The sequence below is a fragment of the Musa acuminata genome, chromosome BXJ2-7, assembly GCF_036884655.1.
Source record: "Musa acuminata AAA Group cultivar baxijiao chromosome BXJ2-7, Cavendish_Baxijiao_AAA, whole genome shotgun sequence".
NCBI classification, from domain to species: Eukaryota; Viridiplantae; Streptophyta; class Magnoliopsida; order Zingiberales; family Musaceae; genus Musa; species Musa acuminata.
In genome coordinates this window covers 35288851-35307396 of record NC_088344.1, presented here as the reverse complement: position 1 = coordinate 35307396, position 18546 = coordinate 35288851, and the positions used below count along the sequence as shown (strand labels likewise).

General features: G+C 39.1%; 2 protein-coding genes across 4 annotated transcripts; both read left to right on the top strand.

Annotated features, from left to right (window-relative positions):
* The first annotated feature begins 6568 nt into the window (after positions 1–6568).
* Positions 6569–8470, top strand: LOC103992654 (NAC domain-containing protein 35-like). Of its 2 annotated transcripts, none has more exons than XM_009412450.3 (3): positions 6569–6908; positions 6980–7248; positions 7737–8470. In XM_009412450.3, exons 1-3 carry the CDS (start codon positions 6713–6715, stop codon positions 8304–8306), a joined length of 1035 nt encoding a protein of 344 aa, XP_009410725.2. In that variant the 5' UTR covers positions 6569–6712; the 3' UTR covers positions 8307–8470. The 2 variants fall into 2 exon arrangements, with proteins under 2 accessions (XP_009410725.2, XP_009410724.2); XM_009412449.3 differs by having other exon boundaries at positions 6572–6908; positions 7725–8470.
* A 2971-nt stretch (positions 8471–11441) lies between these two features.
* Positions 11442–18491, top strand: LOC135617833 (MLO-like protein 1). Of its 2 annotated transcripts, none has more exons than XM_065118496.1 (14): positions 11442–11743; positions 11813–11870; positions 11967–12196; positions 13665–13781; positions 13883–13937; positions 14054–14145; positions 15230–15304; positions 15471–15559; positions 15705–15754; positions 16650–16690; positions 17281–17490; positions 17662–17729; positions 17812–17872; positions 17950–18491. In XM_065118496.1, exons 1-14 carry the CDS (start codon positions 11603–11605, stop codon positions 18169–18171), a joined length of 1509 nt encoding a protein of 502 aa, XP_064974568.1. In that variant the 5' UTR covers positions 11442–11602; the 3' UTR covers positions 18172–18491. The 2 variants fall into 2 exon arrangements, with proteins under 2 accessions (XP_064974568.1, XP_064974567.1); XM_065118495.1 differs by having other exon boundaries at positions 14048–14145.
* Positions 18492–18546: the final 55 nt, after the last annotated feature.

Below are 18546 nucleotides of genomic sequence, written 5' to 3'. Positions count from 1 at the left end.
GGCATTGAATGCCTCCAAGTAGTCCTACTACTTGCTTTCAAATCTCTCTCTCTCTCTCTCTCTCTCTTCTCATGAGGTCAGATTATTGATTGCAGACCTTGTGGTGTTGTACTACCACTTCAGACAATGCATTGATAAGCTCACAACCAAGCGTACGTCAACACATACGTGTATCTGCATGTAAATGTGAGATTACATGTAGAAAAGACTTTTAGGGTTACATTCTGTAGGCTGCAAAGTGAAGAACTGCACACTGGAGATATTTAATGAGTATTGCTCCTTGTTCTTATCAGGGACTGCATGCATATGTACATGAACTGACAAGAAGGAAAACAAATCAATGTGATTGCCAACACTGTAAACCATAAAAATCTTTCACCAACACCGATCGACAACCATCTTGATAAAAGTATACAACGGTCCTAATGGCGTGCCGTCCACGAAGTCCGAACGCGTTCTCGGAACACACTATATGAACATGTCATGTCGAAAACAACCTAATAGCGAGCGAAAGAATCCAATTAATTGATGATAGCTATCGGTGTACGACCCAAGTTTTGAGCCATTCACTGCATTATTCAACACTATTAACTCGAAAGAGAATTTTTGGTGCAATTATAGTGATACCACTTGATACAAGTCTGTCATGATTCTGAACGAAGAAAAAAAAGAGAAGGTGTGCATCGATCACCAGCTAAGTGCATAACATGCATGGTAAATGATGTTATCTTGTGGATGCTGGACCAGTGCAAGCACACAGGCATGAACTGAGAGCGAGAGGGAGGGGGGGGAGAGAGAAGAGGGTTGGATGTTTGTGTGAAGTCCAAGCACACGAAAACAAATAAATGATCCATATGTATGTGAAGAAGACAGTGAGGAAACATGTATATGGCTCCTGGAGGCACAAGACTCCAGCGGAGTATGTGTCATTGACCTGTCAGTCTATTGATTGCTTGGCTTGGCTTCTCACTCAGCACAAAACGCGTGGGGTTTTGGTCCATTATTTCCAGTGGCTGAGCACTCACAGGACTATGCCATCTTAAATATCTTAGAGAAGATGGTAGTCTCTCAGCTAGGGTTTGTCATATCACTCTCAGGTTCAGTGCACTCTACACCTTCACATGAGTGTTCTTCACATAGATGATCTTTTGTTTCTTATTGCAATGCTCCATCAGCAGACTGTTGAACTGAGATACAGCAAGTGAAAGAAAGAAAAGCTATGTCTGAAGGAAGTAACTTAATAGTGTTAAATCTTTGGCTACAGAACTTAGGATGGGTTGTTCATCCTCTGAACCCTGGCATTTGGGAGTCGCTTTCCTAATCTTGTTTGACATCTACATCCATCACTTGTTTTATCTGAATGACAAGTTAAAATGAAATGACATAGCTATAGTAGCTATTGTTTTCTTTGGAGCAAGTGGTCATGAGATGTATGCTTTTTTCTTTTCTTCTTTCTGAGTAGACAGTTCAACAGATTTCAACTACAATGAATGCAATGGACAAAATGATGGGATAGAAATGAGAACTTATACTGTAGAAGGCACTACTGATCCAAAGTCCTCATCTTCTGCACTTACCCTCCAAAGACTGCTTGCTTATAGTTTGTGAAAGAGAGAGAGAGAGAGAAGCAAGACACAAATATAACATGGTAACATAACTTTGTGTTGCTCTAATTGAGGATCCTTAATTTGTTCTTTCTTTTAGCCTCTGTATGAGTGTTGATGCAACTATTTACACATGGTGTTTCTTGTACTGTTCATGAATTGCTTGTACAAAAATGCCTTCCTAAGGCCACCATGGCAATATCCAACTAGTTAAAATCTGATCAATAGCATGTGCATAGAAATTTCTACCAATAGTGATGGTGACACCACTTGAAAAGCTAAAGAAATCAGGACTTTGGGTGGAGAGATCTAACTTGTCCTTCACCTAGGACAGATTCTTAGATAAGCTTTTAGTAGTTCTTATTAATTGCATCATGAGTCCAAGTAAAGACTATACATACATACATACATACATATATATGTATATCTACAGAGGTTACATATGAGTAATTATACAGTGGATTCATTGTTCTTTTCTACAGCAGCTAACATTTGACCAAAAAATGATTACATTTTAATCATGAGAGGATCTTAAAAGCTTGCCTTATGTGCATGTAGTTGTTCTATATACATAACCTGTTGAGCTGCCTTTTGCTGAAATCTTCCTCTTCTGTTTATTAAGCTAAAAATGCACCAAATATGTACGAGCAGTTCAATCGATTCTGATGTAGATATTACAGTACATGAATAGGAAAAGATCATTCCTATCGAAAATGGCCACATTTCAATCAATGGGACGATGCTAATCCGCATTGAATCCATCTTGCATTTCTCTTCATTTATGTTTCTGTCCACTGCATGAATCTGAAAGATGAATGACACCAAACCAACGGAAGAATAAAAGGAAGTGTGTCATAAGTCTACTGTTGCTTGACATTGCCTTCCTCTCCACGAATTATTCTCTCCCTCTAGGAAGGAAGAGAAGAGGCGAGGCTTTTGCGGTGGTCACCTCTGCACAAAAGAGAGATGCATGGACCTTGAGAGGACCACTGCTTCTCGAGAGCATTCAATGGTGGTGACCTCTCAATCCTTCATCTTTTGTCTCCCTCTTCCTCTTTACCCACTTAATGACACTGATATGGTGCACGCGCCGAAGCCACCGAAGTCACTAAATTAGCTTCTTCAACGTCTGTCATTCACCACCACTTCCATCTGTTCATTGCTCTGCCATAAATCATGCAGCAAACTTGATGACTGCAAAGGTTGTACACAAGTGGCATAGGAAAAGTGATCTCGTATTGCATGGAATCCAATGTAATTTGAAAGAAGCTGTCTTTGTGTTACATACAGGCCATAGATTAGTTTTGTGATCAATTGCCTCTTCCTATAGGTGCTGACTTCTCCTATGTCCTATATGCTTACTTTGATCTAGGTCAAATTGACTGGTGTCCATATGAATCTTTGGTACCCAAAGAAAAAAGTCTTTCAGTCATTTTCGGTCGATGATGTTGGAGCAAAAACAATCCCTACAAGATCTTGTTCCTTTTTTGGAGTCAAATTGACTGATACCAACTACAAGCAATGAAGCTTTATGATCCTTAGTGAAGTATGTTCAAACTTCACAAAAGTTGTAGGGCCATATTGATTTGTGGTCTGTAAAGCTAGCTTTGCATACATTATGGATCGAACCACCTAATACGAAAGCTCCAAGCTACCAAACATTTCAGGCCACAATCTCACTATCATTGGTCTTCATCTCAATGCTCCAAGAGTTGTAAAATCTTTTGCGAGAATCTTCTAACATTAGCACCACTATCACTCTAAATTGTGTTGCTTGTGATAGTATGAAGCACCATTTATGGCTGTTTGTGTTACAATTCAATGAGATTGTATTATCTTAATCCAGTGTGCACATCCCTTGATTAATCTCCACAATATGATGAAAGAAACCCACACATCTGTTGTGCTTTGGCCACTTTTTTCCTAATAAAAAAGCCTGCCTTCACTTGGTTTATTTTCTTATTATTTTTGTGTCTTGAATAGGAAAGAAGAGAGAAGTTGGACAATCAAAATGAACACAGAGAGAGAGAGAGAGAGAGAGAGAGAGAGAGAGAGAGAGAGAGAGAGAGAAAGGATACAAGACAAGTATGCTTGTTGACAAAAGTGGGGTTTGACTTGGCATTATGTAATTATTACAGCATCTGCATTTTTCCAACAATATAAGGTTGAGGATACTAAAAGAAAAGAAGATGAATTTGCATTATTATTATTATCATCATCATCATCATCATCATCATCATGGTCCCATGACATGGGTTCTTGAAATCATGCTGCACAAGAATGGTATCTTTGTCTGCATGCTTTGATTATTTTCGGTCATGTGGCCGACATGAATGTCAATTAATGTCGAGGAGCTGAGCCATTGGGAAAATGAGAAGAACCGAATCACTGCCTAATGTTTTGACTGCTTATTATCTTCATCTCTTACTACTAAATCATAGGCATATTCAAGGTTTTTTGTAGTCTAAATCTGCCACTTTATTCTTTCAGTGAACTTTAAGCTTTAAAGCAAGTCTTTGGATTTGATAGAGAGCAAACACTCAGAGGAAGTGATGAAAACTCATTTTTATTCCACATGATAGATATTGCATGATAATGAGACCAAATTACTTTAATTCCTTATGTGCAGTCACAAGACTCAAGTCTTTGGAGCATTGCCAGATAAAAGATCTATGATCACAAGGAACTTTGACTTACGGATTGCCAAAGTCTTGGAATGCAAATGACTCCTTTCAATATCTTCTTCTCCCAAATGCACACCAAGTCCTTTTCATTGGAAAATCTTGTGAATTATGATGACTATCCATTCTATGTTTGTGGAGAAGATTTGTGGAATTCTTGTTGCTTCTTCCCATTTCCTTCATCGAAAGGCCCAAGCCAGCATGCTGTGACCTAGAAAAGACATCATCTCCTATATCATCACTAGAGTTCCTACTCCAAGGATAGAGTTCTCATGATGAGAACATATGATATGAGTTGGGATACCCCCATGGCTTGTTGTAGACCACATTTGCAGCTGCAGATCCTCTAAAAATTTCAAGATGCTTAGCCATCAAGTGATGGATGCATGTGTGGTGGCAGTAGAAGAAGGTAAGAAGAACATTCAAGGGAAAGCAATGCCTTGTGGTCATCTTCTATCAACTTGTTGGACCCATTTAATGCAAAAAGGGTTATTTGAGACCTCAGTGAATTTTGTTTCTTAGTCTTTTTTCTTGTATTATTTCATCATTCATGCTCACACCCACGTCATGAGATCAAATAAAGGGAGAAAAATTAGGACTTAATTTTTCTATATTTAAAAAAAAATCCGGTTTGATAAGAACAAAAGGTTTGGATAGATTGTTAAGAGGCAAAAGATAGTAGAAAAGAATTGAGCGAATTCTTAAAAGAAAAATCTCTCTTTTAAATTTTTTTTCTAATAATATCCGAAATAATCCGAAACGACTTTTTCTTTTCTTTTTCTTTGGTTATAGAAGAGTCCATTGGTCCAATTACAATATGTTCACACTGTATTTAGTATTTTTAGCAATACTAAAAAAATATTATAATGTAGTTATAGTGTTTTTTTAGTATCGCTGAAAATATTATAATATTATTTTTATAAAATTTGTATAAAAATATTATGTTATAGTGTTTTCTTGAAAACAACATAATTATACCACTTTAGAGAGGAAAAAAAAGATGGCTGATTGATTGTTAAGTTAGTCTGTATACAACCGAATACTGTGAATCAAAGAGAATTGTAACACATATTATGATTGAACAGATATGCATTCAATATAGTGACTCAAAATAAAAAATATTTAAACACGAAAGGTTTCATTATTAGATAATTCAATAATAGAATTTTTGTCTTTACGCCTAATCCTCACTCTTTTTCATGGATGTGCTAGAATTGATATTGTTGCTTGGGGCCACTGTACTCTGATCCTTGATTCTCGTCGGTATTGTACCCAACGAGGTTCAAGAGGTTATCGACCTTAGTGAATAATGAGAGCACTATGACAGAAGTGAAGATGTAGTGACCGAGCGACTACCATCGGCCAAGGTGGGGATGATGAGGCGACGGGAGAGCAGTGCCGATGTGGGGGTCGAGTAGTGTAGGAGCGACAACAATCAAGCGGGTCTAGTGTGACTGTGGCTAGCAATGCAGGAAGGGCAGTGACTAGGTGGTGCAAGAGCGACGACGATCAAGCGATGTAGGAGCGGTGGCAGTCGAGTGATGCAGGAGCGATGATGATTGAGTGGGTTTAATGTGACAGGATTGAGCAGTGCAGGAGAGGCGACAGTTGAGCAGTGTAGGAGTGACAATGGCAAGCCATGTAGGTATAACGATAACGAATGTTGCAGGTGTGGCGGCAGTCGAGCGATTCAAGAGAAGTGGCGATCGAGCAAATTCGGTGGGTGAGCAGTGAGCAAGTAGATCGGAAAGAGAAGAGGGAGATAAATCGATCAAGGCGAGAAGTAGATATAATTATCCTTTTTATTCGTTTTTTTTTACATGACACCACATGCGATTATTTTCATCGACTAAGTTAATGACATGAGAAGAATTATGATTAAATGTTTCACTTTGATAAGTGTAGGGACCCTAATATTATTTTTTAAAGTATAAGAATCGATATGCTAAGTGTCGTTAATTATATGAGATAATATATAATTATTTCGAATTTGAAAAGGATGGATGCTTTCTCATAGAATCCTAAAAAGAGAAGCTTTTCTCGATAATTCGCCCTAAAAAAATTCATAGTAGTAAAGAGAATGAATCTGTAAAAGTCCAATGAAGAATGGTGCGTACATGCAGCTGCGAAAGGGTTACTTCTCTCACGAGTCCTGTGAAGAGAGACAGAGACAAGACTGGTGATCTCGAAGACCAGTAAGGCATAACAGTGGGCGTGACATTAACCAGGCAGCAGTTTTCCCACTCCACAATCAGTAACACTGTTATACTATCCATTTGTGTTGTGAGAGTTCTGCCTGTTGTTATCGTCTTCCTCCCACTTGCACCGCGGCGAGGGTACGATTCACTTGTAACCACGTATTTATAGGATAGAGGATAGAGACGACGGGGGAGATCAAGGCATGTATCACAACAGGGTCACCGGTGCATGGTAATCGTTGCATCGGCCATGGGCGCAGGCGACGGTCACGAGCACGACCTTCTCATGCCTGGATTCCGCTTCCACCCGACCGAGGAGGAGCTGATCGAGTTCTATCTCCGCCGGAAGGTGGAAGGCAAACGCTTCAATGTGGAGCTCATAACGTTCCTCGATCTCTACCGCTACGATCCCTGGGAGCTTCCAGGTTTGAGACCTCCGACCTGATCTGCATGGCTGTGTCTCGAACTGCAGCTCGCTGATGGATTCTGGACACAGCGTACGCGGCGATCGGGGAGAAGGAGTGGTTCTTCTATGTTCCTAGAGATCGGAAGTACAGGAACGGTGATCGGCCCAACCGCGTGACCGCCTCGGGCTACTGGAAGGCCACGGGAGCCGACCGTGTGATCCGGAACGAGAACAACCGGTCGATCGGGCTGAAGAAGACCCTCGTCTTCTACTCCGGCAAAGCTCCCAAAGGCCTCCGAACCAGTTGGATCATGAACGAGTACCGGTTGCCGCAGAGCGAGACGGATCAGTACCGCAAGGTAATTAGGGGAAGAACAGAGGTCACTGCTCTCCGGAACATTCACGCATGGCTTTGCTTCATGTTTGCTGCAACACAACTGAATTAGGGTTTCCTTCGTGCCACTGCTTCCATCAATTGTCAACTGCTACTCTCTCTCTCTCTCTCTCTCGTTCTTCATGCTTCCCCCTTAAACTACCACTTCTTGTTGATCAAAGAAAGCAAATTGAATGCGGACTATGCAGTAATTCTTGTCCTGTTCAGTTCTCCTGCATAAGAAAGAAGGAGAACAACAATCTCCTGCACTCATATCAAACCTAATAATTCCTCCTCATGTGGACTAGCCTTCTGTTTCCTTCATTCTTCTCACCAATATCACAAGTATGCAATAAGGTTATATGCTACTATCTTTTCCTTCTACGATTTGTCGTGAACTGTCTTGTGTTCTCCAACCATTGTTCTTTTACAGAAGAAAGGAACTGAAGGATAAAAGATCAGATTTTTTTGCAGGTCGAGATCTCAATCTGCCGCGTCTACAAAAGGCCCGGAGTTGAAGACCGTCCCCGACTCCCCGGCACTCTTGGTTCGAAGCCGTCATCGTCTCGAGGGACTGGAATGAACAGGAAGCACAACACTTCTCATCATCAGATTGGAGGAGACTCGCAAGAAGTTCGAGATGGAAGCAGCACTAGTCTGCCGTCATCCTCCTTACAACCTAAACCTACCGTCCATGGTTCCACGACAGCTTCGGTGGCTTCACTGAGCTCAACCACGTCCACCGAAGAAGATGGAACTTCGTTCCTCCAATCCAACAACATGAGTGGTGTAACCCCGACATGCTCACTCCTTCCTCGCACCAGTCCGTCCATGGCCACTCAGATGATCGATGAACTCAACAGGTTAGTAGGTTTCAACCAGAATCGCATGAACAACCCCAGCCAGTTCCTCCATCCGCCTTCCCAAACCCAACTCCAGCTTCCCTTCAATGCTTTGCCTATGTCACTGACAACCGCCTCAGACAAGCTTTGGGAGTGGAGTGCCCTTCAAGAGACTGGTAGGGAATACACCGACTTCGAGTGATCATTCGTGACAGGCCAAAATTATTCGCATTATAGATCGATTTCTATACCAATATATGTGAAACTGTAGCATGTACTATTGTGGGTGAGACCTTACTGTAGGAGGTTAGACATGTAACTGAACCAAACCTTTGTAAGCTCATAAAGCTATGTGGTGTGTTTTAAGTTTCTTCTTCTTTTGGATCTTCCATAATGTCTGTCTGTCACAGCTTCCGGAGGAAGAAGAGTAAGATGGGATTCGATGAATGAGCTCAAATCTAGATCACCAATGTTTGTGTTTTGCCCATGAAATAATGATGCCATGGTTGGTACAAGACTTGCAGAGAGTTGTCCTCAGAGCGGGACATGCAACTGCAGGCATGTGATTGCAGCATTGTCTTCTTGGTTTCAGAAAATGGACGCGACCTACTGACATGCTAAGTGGTGGTAGCCAAAGTTGTGGGGATGAGACAATGCATGCAGCTTAATTCAGGTAGCTGCAGGTGTCTAAACCCTAACGCAATGCTAGTTCATATATACTACTGTATATTATTCTCAGTTTGGAACCTCTTTCTTTCAGGGATTGAGTATAGGATTTTGTGATGGTTTGGTTTGTTCATACCTATCATTTGTTCTTAAAACTTTCCTTAAGCTGTCTTAGAAATACATCTGCATATTTAGAGCTTATCATTATCTTCTGCTGGAAAGCATTTCACATTAGAGTGTCAATCACGAGACATTTTGGAGACCAGATGGGATGGTCCATTCTTTTATATAGAGCTACACATATATTATATCCACGAGAAAGAACAATAATGAAACAAAACTAGAGGGGATGAAGTAGGAAATTATTTTGTTGAGACTTTGCTTGCCTGACATTAGAAGCAGGAGAAAGAAATGCCGAAGGATAGAACTCATTGTGCTTTGATGTTTTTATAGATTTTGGAAACATGAATTGTATCATATGCTGTATACTTGTTGTTGGAATTTATCTATATTTGAAGAACAGAAGACATACCTGAAGAGCTTGTTTCTAGGAACTTATAGTCCGAGACTCTATCATTCCTGATCACAAAAAAAGATAGGAAGTAATGATGCTAGGAGACGAAAGATGAGGAATGCCAGGGCTGAGGGTCATGCATTCTTGAAACATCCAACTCACAAGTATATTATGTACACTGATCTCTGACAGGTCTTTCACTGACTGCAGTTTGGAACTTCTCCATTGTCAAGGGGGGTGGGGGGCTGCATGGGTTGTGTCAGCACAAGGCAACAAGGCCAGGTGGTTGGACCAACTCAGGTTCCCACCTGGCACTTCCTGCCAGGTCAGACTCAATCTGAGAGTGTCAGATCCCCTGTCTGAAACTTCAATTCCCAGGATCAGATCTTCCTGCATGATCCAAATGTCCTTTATTAGCAAACTCAATCTTCTTCTGGATCTCCATATACTTCCTTCTTTTATCGCTATTGAAGTACGTAAAAAGTTAATAAAAAAATTTATTTACAGTTTTTAGTAAAATATTTTGAGGTTTTTTTCTATATCTTTTATTTCATATCGTATGTCTCCTTAATTTATCTTCATATCATCATAAATGATTTTTTCTCATCTTATTTTGTATGTCGAGACATTGAACCGAAACATACCAAATCTCTAAAGATTGGCCCGAGATGGGACAAGAACAGGCCTAAGCCCAAGAGGATATGTTGATGGCTTGGCATGTCTGTTTATTTGAGGTTCAACATTAGGTTCGATTCGATTGGCAACATTATGATGCCAATTGTGGTGGTGAAACTTAAAATATTGTTTCATCTCTGTGATCGACTTAGATAATTTGGCTAGTCAATCAAAAGAAAAGATGGTTGGATGAGTTGCATTTGGATTACCGTATCTCATTGAATTTGGTCGGGAATCAATTATGTTGGTGTTTGGCACATCAGCCATCGCGGAGGTCGCCATTGCTTTGAGATCCACGAATGGCGTTGATGATCACTAAAACCATATCTGACCACTAAAATTTTCGCCCTTTTCAGCTATTAGCAGTCTCAAGATGCGGGTGACGTCACTGTGCGTGGCGTAGCGTAGCGTATACTCGTTATAACGATCAAGGACGACATATACGACACGTTACGTTGCGTCGAGTAGCGTGTACTCATTGTAACGGGTATCGTTTCGGGCACGGGAAACCCCGCGCCGTGGATTGAGGGGGCCCCCCCCGCCCGGCGGGACCCACTCGGACGTCATGGTCGGCGTGAAGGTGTCATCACCCCCGTACGCTCACGGAACGAACCCGCGTCGCGTCTCCTCACGTCTTGTCTTCGTACGCTTACTCAAATCAAACAGCGACGGTCACGGGATCCACTCTTTCGATCGAAACAGGACTCGTCGTGTCCTTCACGTGTTACCCATCGGTATACACGGCCGACGATTACGTTCCCGGTGGGGGGACCCACATCACGCGTCGTGCGTACGCTTTAGGTGCGTAGGCGCAGGATACAGCTGGGTGCGCCGAACCAACGTTCTAGAGAAGTGGGTGTGTCTCTCAAACGAATTATTGCACAATTAAATCGATATTTTTATTCGTTAAATTATATTTATATAAGTCACCTTCTATTTTATTTTTTTGACTTAGTGCTTTGAATTTAAGAAATATTTAAATTATTCCTAAAAATACTATAAATAATCTAAACAAACTTTTAACCTCAACTAAACTAATTATATGTATAAAAATATAACATTATAATGATAAGTAATAACAATAAAATAGGTGTGATATAATATCATTTATAATATTTATTATGTTTTCAATATATCAACAAATTATTACAAATATTATTAAAAATATCATAAATGAGTTAAATAAAAATACTATAACATTTAAAAATGATAAAAGAAAGGGTAAAAAAAATTTGATAGGAAAAATTTTCAGTGATATTTTGAATATTTTTTGAATTGGGGATATTATTTGAAAAAAAAGTATCTTTTGAAAAATATGCAGAATATAAATATTTTCTTAAAAAGTCACCCTATCTGTAAGGAAGGAGAAAATTATATTTATATATATATATATATATATATATATATATATATATATAAATATAATTTGCGATAATTTTCGCTGCTTTTCGGCGAGAAAATAAAAGGCGAGTTCTTTTCCCAACCAAATAAGACACCCCAACGTCACTTCTCGCTCCGTCGCTGATTCGGTAGCGTTTGGCTTCCTAAATTTTGGTCTCTTGTCAAGATCATCTCTGGAAACAGCTTTGGATCCTCTCGTCCAACTTGCTTCGATCGAGTGAGGAGACTCAGGAAGCGTGGGAATGGCGGAGGAAGGTGCAGCAGCAGCTGCGGGGGTCGAGATGAAGCTGGAGTTCACTCCCACGTGGATTGTGGCCGCCGTTTGCTCCCTCATCGTTGTCATCTCCCTCGTCGCCGAGCGCCTCCTCCATCGCCTCGGAAAGGTCCTTCCTTTCTCTCGACTCTGACCGCTTCTTGAACTCCGTGCATTGCTTAATTTGCTGATCTCTCAGGTTCTCAAGAGGAAAAACCAGAAGCCGCTCTTCGACGCTCTCCAGAAGGTGAAAGAAGGTGCCTCTCGCCTCCATCTCCCTTCGTTTCTCCCTCTTTTGTCGATTTATGGGTTGTCGTTTATGAAAGCTGGGATCTTGGGGGTTACATGAGCAGAATTAATGCTTTTGGGGTTCATTTCGCTGCTGCTGACGGTGTTCCAAGGAGTCATTCAAGGGATCTGCATCCCCGAAGGATGGAGCCTTCACATGCTCCCCTGCAAGAAAGAAGAAAGGATCACCAAGGCCCACTTCCAGACCGCCTTTTCTGCTGGCCATTTTGGAGGCGTCGGTCGGCGGCTGCTCGCAGGAGGTGGTTCTGGCGCCGCCGCTCATTGCTTGAGCAAGGTTTGTTTGAAGCAATCCACGTTTATTCCTATGCATACTGTTTCGCTGCTCTGCATAATTATATTTCAGATATGGGATAAATAAAATTTAATGAGTTCTTGAACAAATTCACAAAAGCCCCGCAATGGGGGCTTTGTTATTTCTCGAAAGATTGATCAAGGTTCTTGGTATTAAACTTAAGCTAGTTTCAGTGTCTCCTAATGTTGTTTTTGTGCAAAATCATAGTTTGTGAAGTCAATTGTGAAAGTCGGTTCTTTTTGCATCAGTAATGGTAATTTCATAAATAGTGACATGAAAAGACATGAAGATATGGTTTAAAGAGATGGTTAATATATTTCGTTGTGAGAAAATGACGTTATGGTATCTTTAGATCTGTGATCAGGATGAAGGAATGTTGGGGATGGCTCATAGTATGATGTTTGGCAGGCAACTTTTATGTACCACAAGATGCTTGGTTATGCTTGTGTTGAATCTGGGGACAACATATATAATAAGTTGGAGAAACGATATTGAACGGAACCTAATGTTGATATAAAGTTAGGGTAATCTGTGCATGCATTTGTCAAATTTTAAGATAGCAGATGTTAGAGTAAAATGAGTAACTCAATTTGTAGTGCTTTGGTCGTATTCAGAAAAGATATGTTTGTACAGCAAATCATTTCAGACTACAAGTCTCATGACATGTAAAAGAAAATTAAAACAAAATGTTTTGGTTAGGAAAAGCAAGAAAGGCTATAGAAGTTATAATGTGGTAATATTTGCCTCAATGGACCAGCCTCATATTGTTGGGATTTACAGCTTAAATGCTGCCACTGTCGAAGCTTAAGACTTTGTGGAACACGTGATCCTATCGTTTGATGTGCTTTCTCTAAAAAAAACAAATGCTAGAAGCAACCTGAGGCAAGTTACATACAGGTATATGATGTACAATAAAGCTTTTTGTGTGTTTTTCATGAAACCTATACTAAGAAATTTTGAGTATGTGAATGGCAAAAGAAATTGTAATTCTTAGCCCTTGGTTCATGAATAGAGGGTCTAGAGAAAAGAAACTAAGAAAGAACACTCACCTTCATATTCAGGTGAAGATTATATGCACCCATTTTATCTGTAACAGTTATGAAACATTCTTATTGATGAAAAAGAACTCCACTAGTGTTGTATGGTAGTGAATTGGATGCATGGATAACTCAATAGAAGTATATGCACCACTCTCCCTTTTAAAGATAGTAATTGTACTATGCCAAAAAGAATAAACGAAAACCTTTTAGGTTCTTCACTGGTACATATAACCAGATACTGAACATACTTTGGTGGTGGCTGACATAGCCTACCATTCAGATTATTCTATAATCACAAATTGCATGACATATCTTACTTCATATTATCCTTCTCCACCTTCAAAGTGACTCTTCAATTATGAACTATTTTGCAGTAGCACGTTTTTCCTGATCTCTTCTTTCTTTTTCAGGGAAAAGTCCCACTCTTGTCTCTTGAGGCAATTCATCAATTGCATATCTTTATTTTCGTCCTCGCGGTCACTCATGTTGCTTTTAGCGCCCTAACTATGCTTTTAGGAGGAGCAAAGGTATATTCTTTCATCAGTTTACTTGTCAGTTATTTTATGGATATGCTATGAAGATTTAAATTGAAGTATGCTAAGTATTAAGCCTTCTGTTTGTTTATCAGATACGTCAGTGGAAACAGTGGGAGGATTCAATCCAGAAAGAAATCACGGGAGATGGTATGGTTGGACTTTTTAGCTCAGTGTTGGATTATTGAAGTATTTTACCTTGTGATCTTGGATAGGTATCTGAGACCAAACTTTAGTTGCTGACATTAGTAAGCTACTAGGTGCAGCTCCTAAACAGGTCACCCATGTAAATCAGTTTCAATTTATCAGAGACCGCTTCAATGGCATTGGTGCAGATTCAGTGTTCACAAGTTGGTTGGTAAGTAATACATGATATATACAAGTGTTGACTCATCATAACTGTCTTGATACTGGTTCATCATGCTTAAAATATTTTCCTAAATTTGGACTAACTTTATTATTTCTCCTTGGTCAAATAAGAAAAAAATGAATTTGGAACGCGAATGTTGCATATTAACAAATGTGAAACAGTCTTGTCTACGATTTTAAGTACTCAGCTTGAATGCCTGTTTGAGGTATCAAATTATGTATGTCATAATAAAATGTATCATTGACCCAACTACCTTCACCGAACCTCTGGCTTTGTACATTCTATTATATTCCCTGTTCACAGGAGCAATACATATTTCGTAGAAATTTATGAGACTGATGAAAAGTTTATCCATCTTTGAGTTACACTCATACACTCACCAAACAAGAACAGGCAAGCCATCAAATTGTCTTTAAGACATAATTAACGCATCTTTTCTTGTTTTCAAGTCTCCGACACTTTTGTCACAGTTCTACATGTATACTAGCAGTTAAATTTTCGTATCATCTTTGAACAGTACTTCCATGTTAACCTTCCTCACTCCATCATCCTTATAAATCTCCTTGCACATTGAATCCGTCTTTCATTCCTTTATGAGGCTTTGAAATTTTAGAAGTATCTTCTAGAACAAGTGAGTGTCATACTCTCAGAATAAACTACAACAACTTAAAGCTGGTGTTCACCAAAGTTTTCAATTTATTTATCTTTTCATGAATCATCACTAAATTTAGAAATACCAAGATCTCTTTCTGTATAGAGATTTAGTTTTTTGGTACATTTTTACATGTAGTTATCATCAATTTTCAGGAAAATTTACAAAAGTTACAATTCAGAATGATGCTATTTAGTCAGGTCCAATGCCCCAAATTTCAGCAGCAATTTTTTGTTTTCTGATATTAAATTCTATTTATGCATATAAGCTAATTTATTCTTGTCAAAGATCCAGCTTACAACTACAATATTGCTTGGATGAAGTTGTTCTTGATGTATTTGTTAATCATAAGATTTGTTCCAATTAACTGGACAAGAGACTTGAGAATTACCTTACTAATATATTTTGTTTTGCTTTCAGCATTCTTTTGTCAAACAGTTCTATGGATCTGTGACTAAATCAGATTACACCACAATGAGACTTGGCTTCATCATGGTAAGAAATTGTCTTGAATGCCAAAATATATTATCTATCCTTTTTTTTTATGGTCCTTAAATTCACATTAAGTTGGATTGCTAACTGAAACTTTTCAAGTACATGCAAAGCTAATTTTGAAGTCTTGTATATCTTTTACTTAAACTTGAAATCCTTCTGCTCTTAGACTCATTGCCAAGGAAATCCAAAATTTAACTTCCACAAGTACATGATCCGGACACTTGAAGCTGATTTCAAGAAAGTTGTTGGTATAAGGTAATTATAATTATAGAATACTTGTTCTTGCTTAAACCTGTAATGCTGATTAGATTGAATTAAATCATTAGCATTTTAAATGACAATCTGATGCTGTTCAAGAATTTTTATCATCCTGGTTCTTATGTTTTTCCTTTCATTTCAGTTGGTATCTGTGGGTGTTTGTCTTCATTTTCTTGTTGCTGAATGTCAATGGTAAGTTACCACCATCTCATACCTTTCTTTCTGCTGGCCATTGCAGTACATAGTTCCTTCTTGTTTCCCGCTTTATTAAACTTGTAAATTGAATTCAAGATCATACAAATTCATATAATTTTTGTTTCTTACAATTATAAACTTCAGGTCCTCTCTAATTAATCAATGTTATTTGGTATAGATAAAAGAAAGAGGTTGGCTTTCTTTGTGCCAAAATGATATTGTCTTGTTTACATATTCTTTTTCTTTTCCAACATGAACATTTTTGTTCTGTTAAATAAGCATGTGATGATATATAGGACTAACGGAATCGCTGTCTGAATCAGCTTAACCATAAGAAATAGATAACATGTTTTTTCAATTTCCAGATAAAACAAATGGGTTTTCTTACTGCATTTTGATCTGTCTAATTCCGTATGTAATTTTTTGACTTTCTACTTTTCAGAAGTCTTGTGCAAGAGATATCAAGCATTTGTTGCATTTTTTTGAGCATAAATTTGTCTTTGTCTTATTGTAGCTAAAGAGAGAAATGATTTGATGCTCGTTATGATTGAATGGATCAAATTCATTGGAAGTACAATTTCATCTACTCTTTGACCTTCCAAAGAATATCAAATGATTAGTTGTCTGCATTTGCTGATCAAGTCAAGTCTATTATAAGATAGATTCCATGTAGGAAGCCTAATAGTAGGTATTTTGTTGTTTTGCAAACCGAGGACACCCTGTTGCCTTTATTGCTCTAGGCTAGGAAGTCAAAGATATTTATGTAGTGCTGCTCAAAGGGGATTTCAATTCAACTGCCGATTTGTCTTTTGCCTATTATGTTCATGAAAACGATTTGACTTCTAATTAATGCACATAAATGGCATCTTATGCATCTGTTTTGCCTGTGCAGGTTGGCACACATATTTTTGGATATCATTTATTCCTTTGATTGTAAGTATTCTTTTACAATAGCTTATAGATGTGGTATGCTCCATGTGATTAGTTTTACTCTGAATATGTGGAGTTTGGATATTCTTCAGAACAAGGTTTTAGATGCCACTAGGAGAACCATGTTGGTTGGTGCTGTATGGTATGATATTTAAAAGCATGTTTTAATAGTACGAGTTGCCTTGATAGAACTTGAGACATTGAAATCATTAATTAAGGAACGTTCAGGATCATGTGCCTGTAGAGCACCACACACAATGCCCTTTTCGACGAACATCTCATGCGTCGATTGGAACTGGAAATAATAGTAATCACTAGAAGCACAGAGTCGTCTACTATTTCTAGGCAGCATGTATAAACTATATTTTTTAGCACAACTTCAGGTTTGATCTGATTTTCATTTCTTATTTGTTCTGAGGAAATCACATGTATAATCTGATCTGACAATTGGCTTTGAGAGCCGTTATGAGGTTTTCTTGATAATGCTTTATAATTGAGAGCTGCCCACCATGATTAGAGGTTGCATTTTGGTGTTCTCACCAAATATTGCTAAGCAACTTATTAATCTTGCGTTGTTTGCTTGACTTTTGCAGCTTCTGCTTGCTGTTGGAACTAAATTGGAGCATATCATCACTCAGTTGGCTCATGAGGTTGCTGAAAAACATTCTGCAATTCAAGGCGATTTGGTGGTTAAGCCCTCGGATGATCACTTCTGGTTCCGCCGGCCCCGAATTGTCCTTAACTTGATTCACTTTATCCTGTTTCAGAATGCCTTTGAGATCGCATTTTTCTTCTGGATATTAGTAAGCAGCTTAGAAACGATTCACTTTTCTTTAAGCAAATCAGTATCATACTTCTCATCATAGATGATCAAATCCTCTATGAATTTGCACTGTGGTTTAGCATTTGGCTTCTGTACTTCTCTCTACAATAATTAGAAAGAAAGAAACTAATGGATTCCTCTTTCTGTGCAGACCACATTTGGCTTTGATTCCTGCATCATGGATCAAATTAGTTTTATCGTCCCCAGGCTTGTGATCGGGTAGCTTGCAGCTTCTCACCTTCTTGCTTTGAATATACTGGCTGTGTTATTGTTCTAAACCACATCTTTCCGTCCCTTGTAGATTTGTGATTCAGCTCCTCTGCAGCTACAGCACTCTGCCACTCTATGCTATCGTCACCCAGGTAACAACACCACCAGTTAGCTGTTACTTTAATCGCCTCGAATGATGCCGGCGCTGATCTTTTTCTTTGTAACAAAGATGGGGAGTTACTTCAAGAAAGCTATATTTGATGAGCATGTGCAAGAGGGGCTAATGGACTGGGCTCAAAAGGTAAAGAGGCGAAAGGGCAACGGACACGTCAGATCGAGCCAAGCACAGGATGAACCTTCGAGGAAGATCGAGCTGCAGAAGCTGGTTCAACAGACAGAATCCGACTTGGAAGAGGGAAGATCTGCGACCACCAGTGCAAATGTGTCCTGAACCGTTCCCTCTCTAGCTAGCAACTGCCTGGAGTTACATGCCCAGATATCATACTTGTACTCTTGTAAATTTGTCATGACACAACATATGAGAGAAGTCATATATATCATGAGTTAGATTTCCAAGTTTGAGAAAGTTATACATGAGAATCACTTTTGTGATGGAGGTGATCGGAGGATGCCTCGAGTTGTTGCCCAACTCTTTTTGTCAAAGAACCAAAGAAGATGCTTATAAATGCAAGTACAGGAGATATACCTATGTGAATATTCCAGTTGGAGCTGTTCTATTAGTATCAGTACCAACATCCCTTTTTCTTCCAATTGCATCTTATGCCATGCTTGTAAATGCAGCAAAGACTGCATTGACTTTTTCTTC

What these genes read in the sequence shown, in the direction of transcription:
- LOC103992654 (XM_009412449.3), top strand. Translation starts at nt 6,713, where the DNA reads ATGGTAATCGTTGCATCGGCCATGGGCGCAGGCGACGGTCACGAGCAC. An exon ending in CGATCCCTGGGAGCTTCCAG is followed by an intron (nt 6,909 to 6,979) that starts GTTTGAGACCTC and finishes TTCTGGACACAG; the next exon opens with CGTACGCGGCGATCGGGGAG. An exon ending in AGACGGATCAGTACCGCAAG is followed by an intron (nt 7,249 to 7,724) that starts GTAATTAGGGGA and finishes ATAAAAGATCAG; the next exon opens with ATTTTTTTGCAGGTCGAGAT.
- LOC135617833 (XM_065118495.1), top strand. Translation starts at nt 11,603, where the DNA reads ATGGCGGAGGAAGGTGCAGCAGCAGCTGCGGGGGTCGAGATGAAGCTG. An exon ending in TCTCCAGAAGGTGAAAGAAG is followed by an intron (nt 11,871 to 11,966) that starts GTGCCTCTCGCC and finishes TTACATGAGCAG; the next exon opens with AATTAATGCTTTTGGGGTTC. An exon ending in TATCATTTATTCCTTTGATT is followed by an intron (nt 16,691 to 17,280) that starts GTAAGTATTCTT and finishes TGACTTTTGCAG; the next exon opens with CTTCTGCTTGCTGTTGGAAC.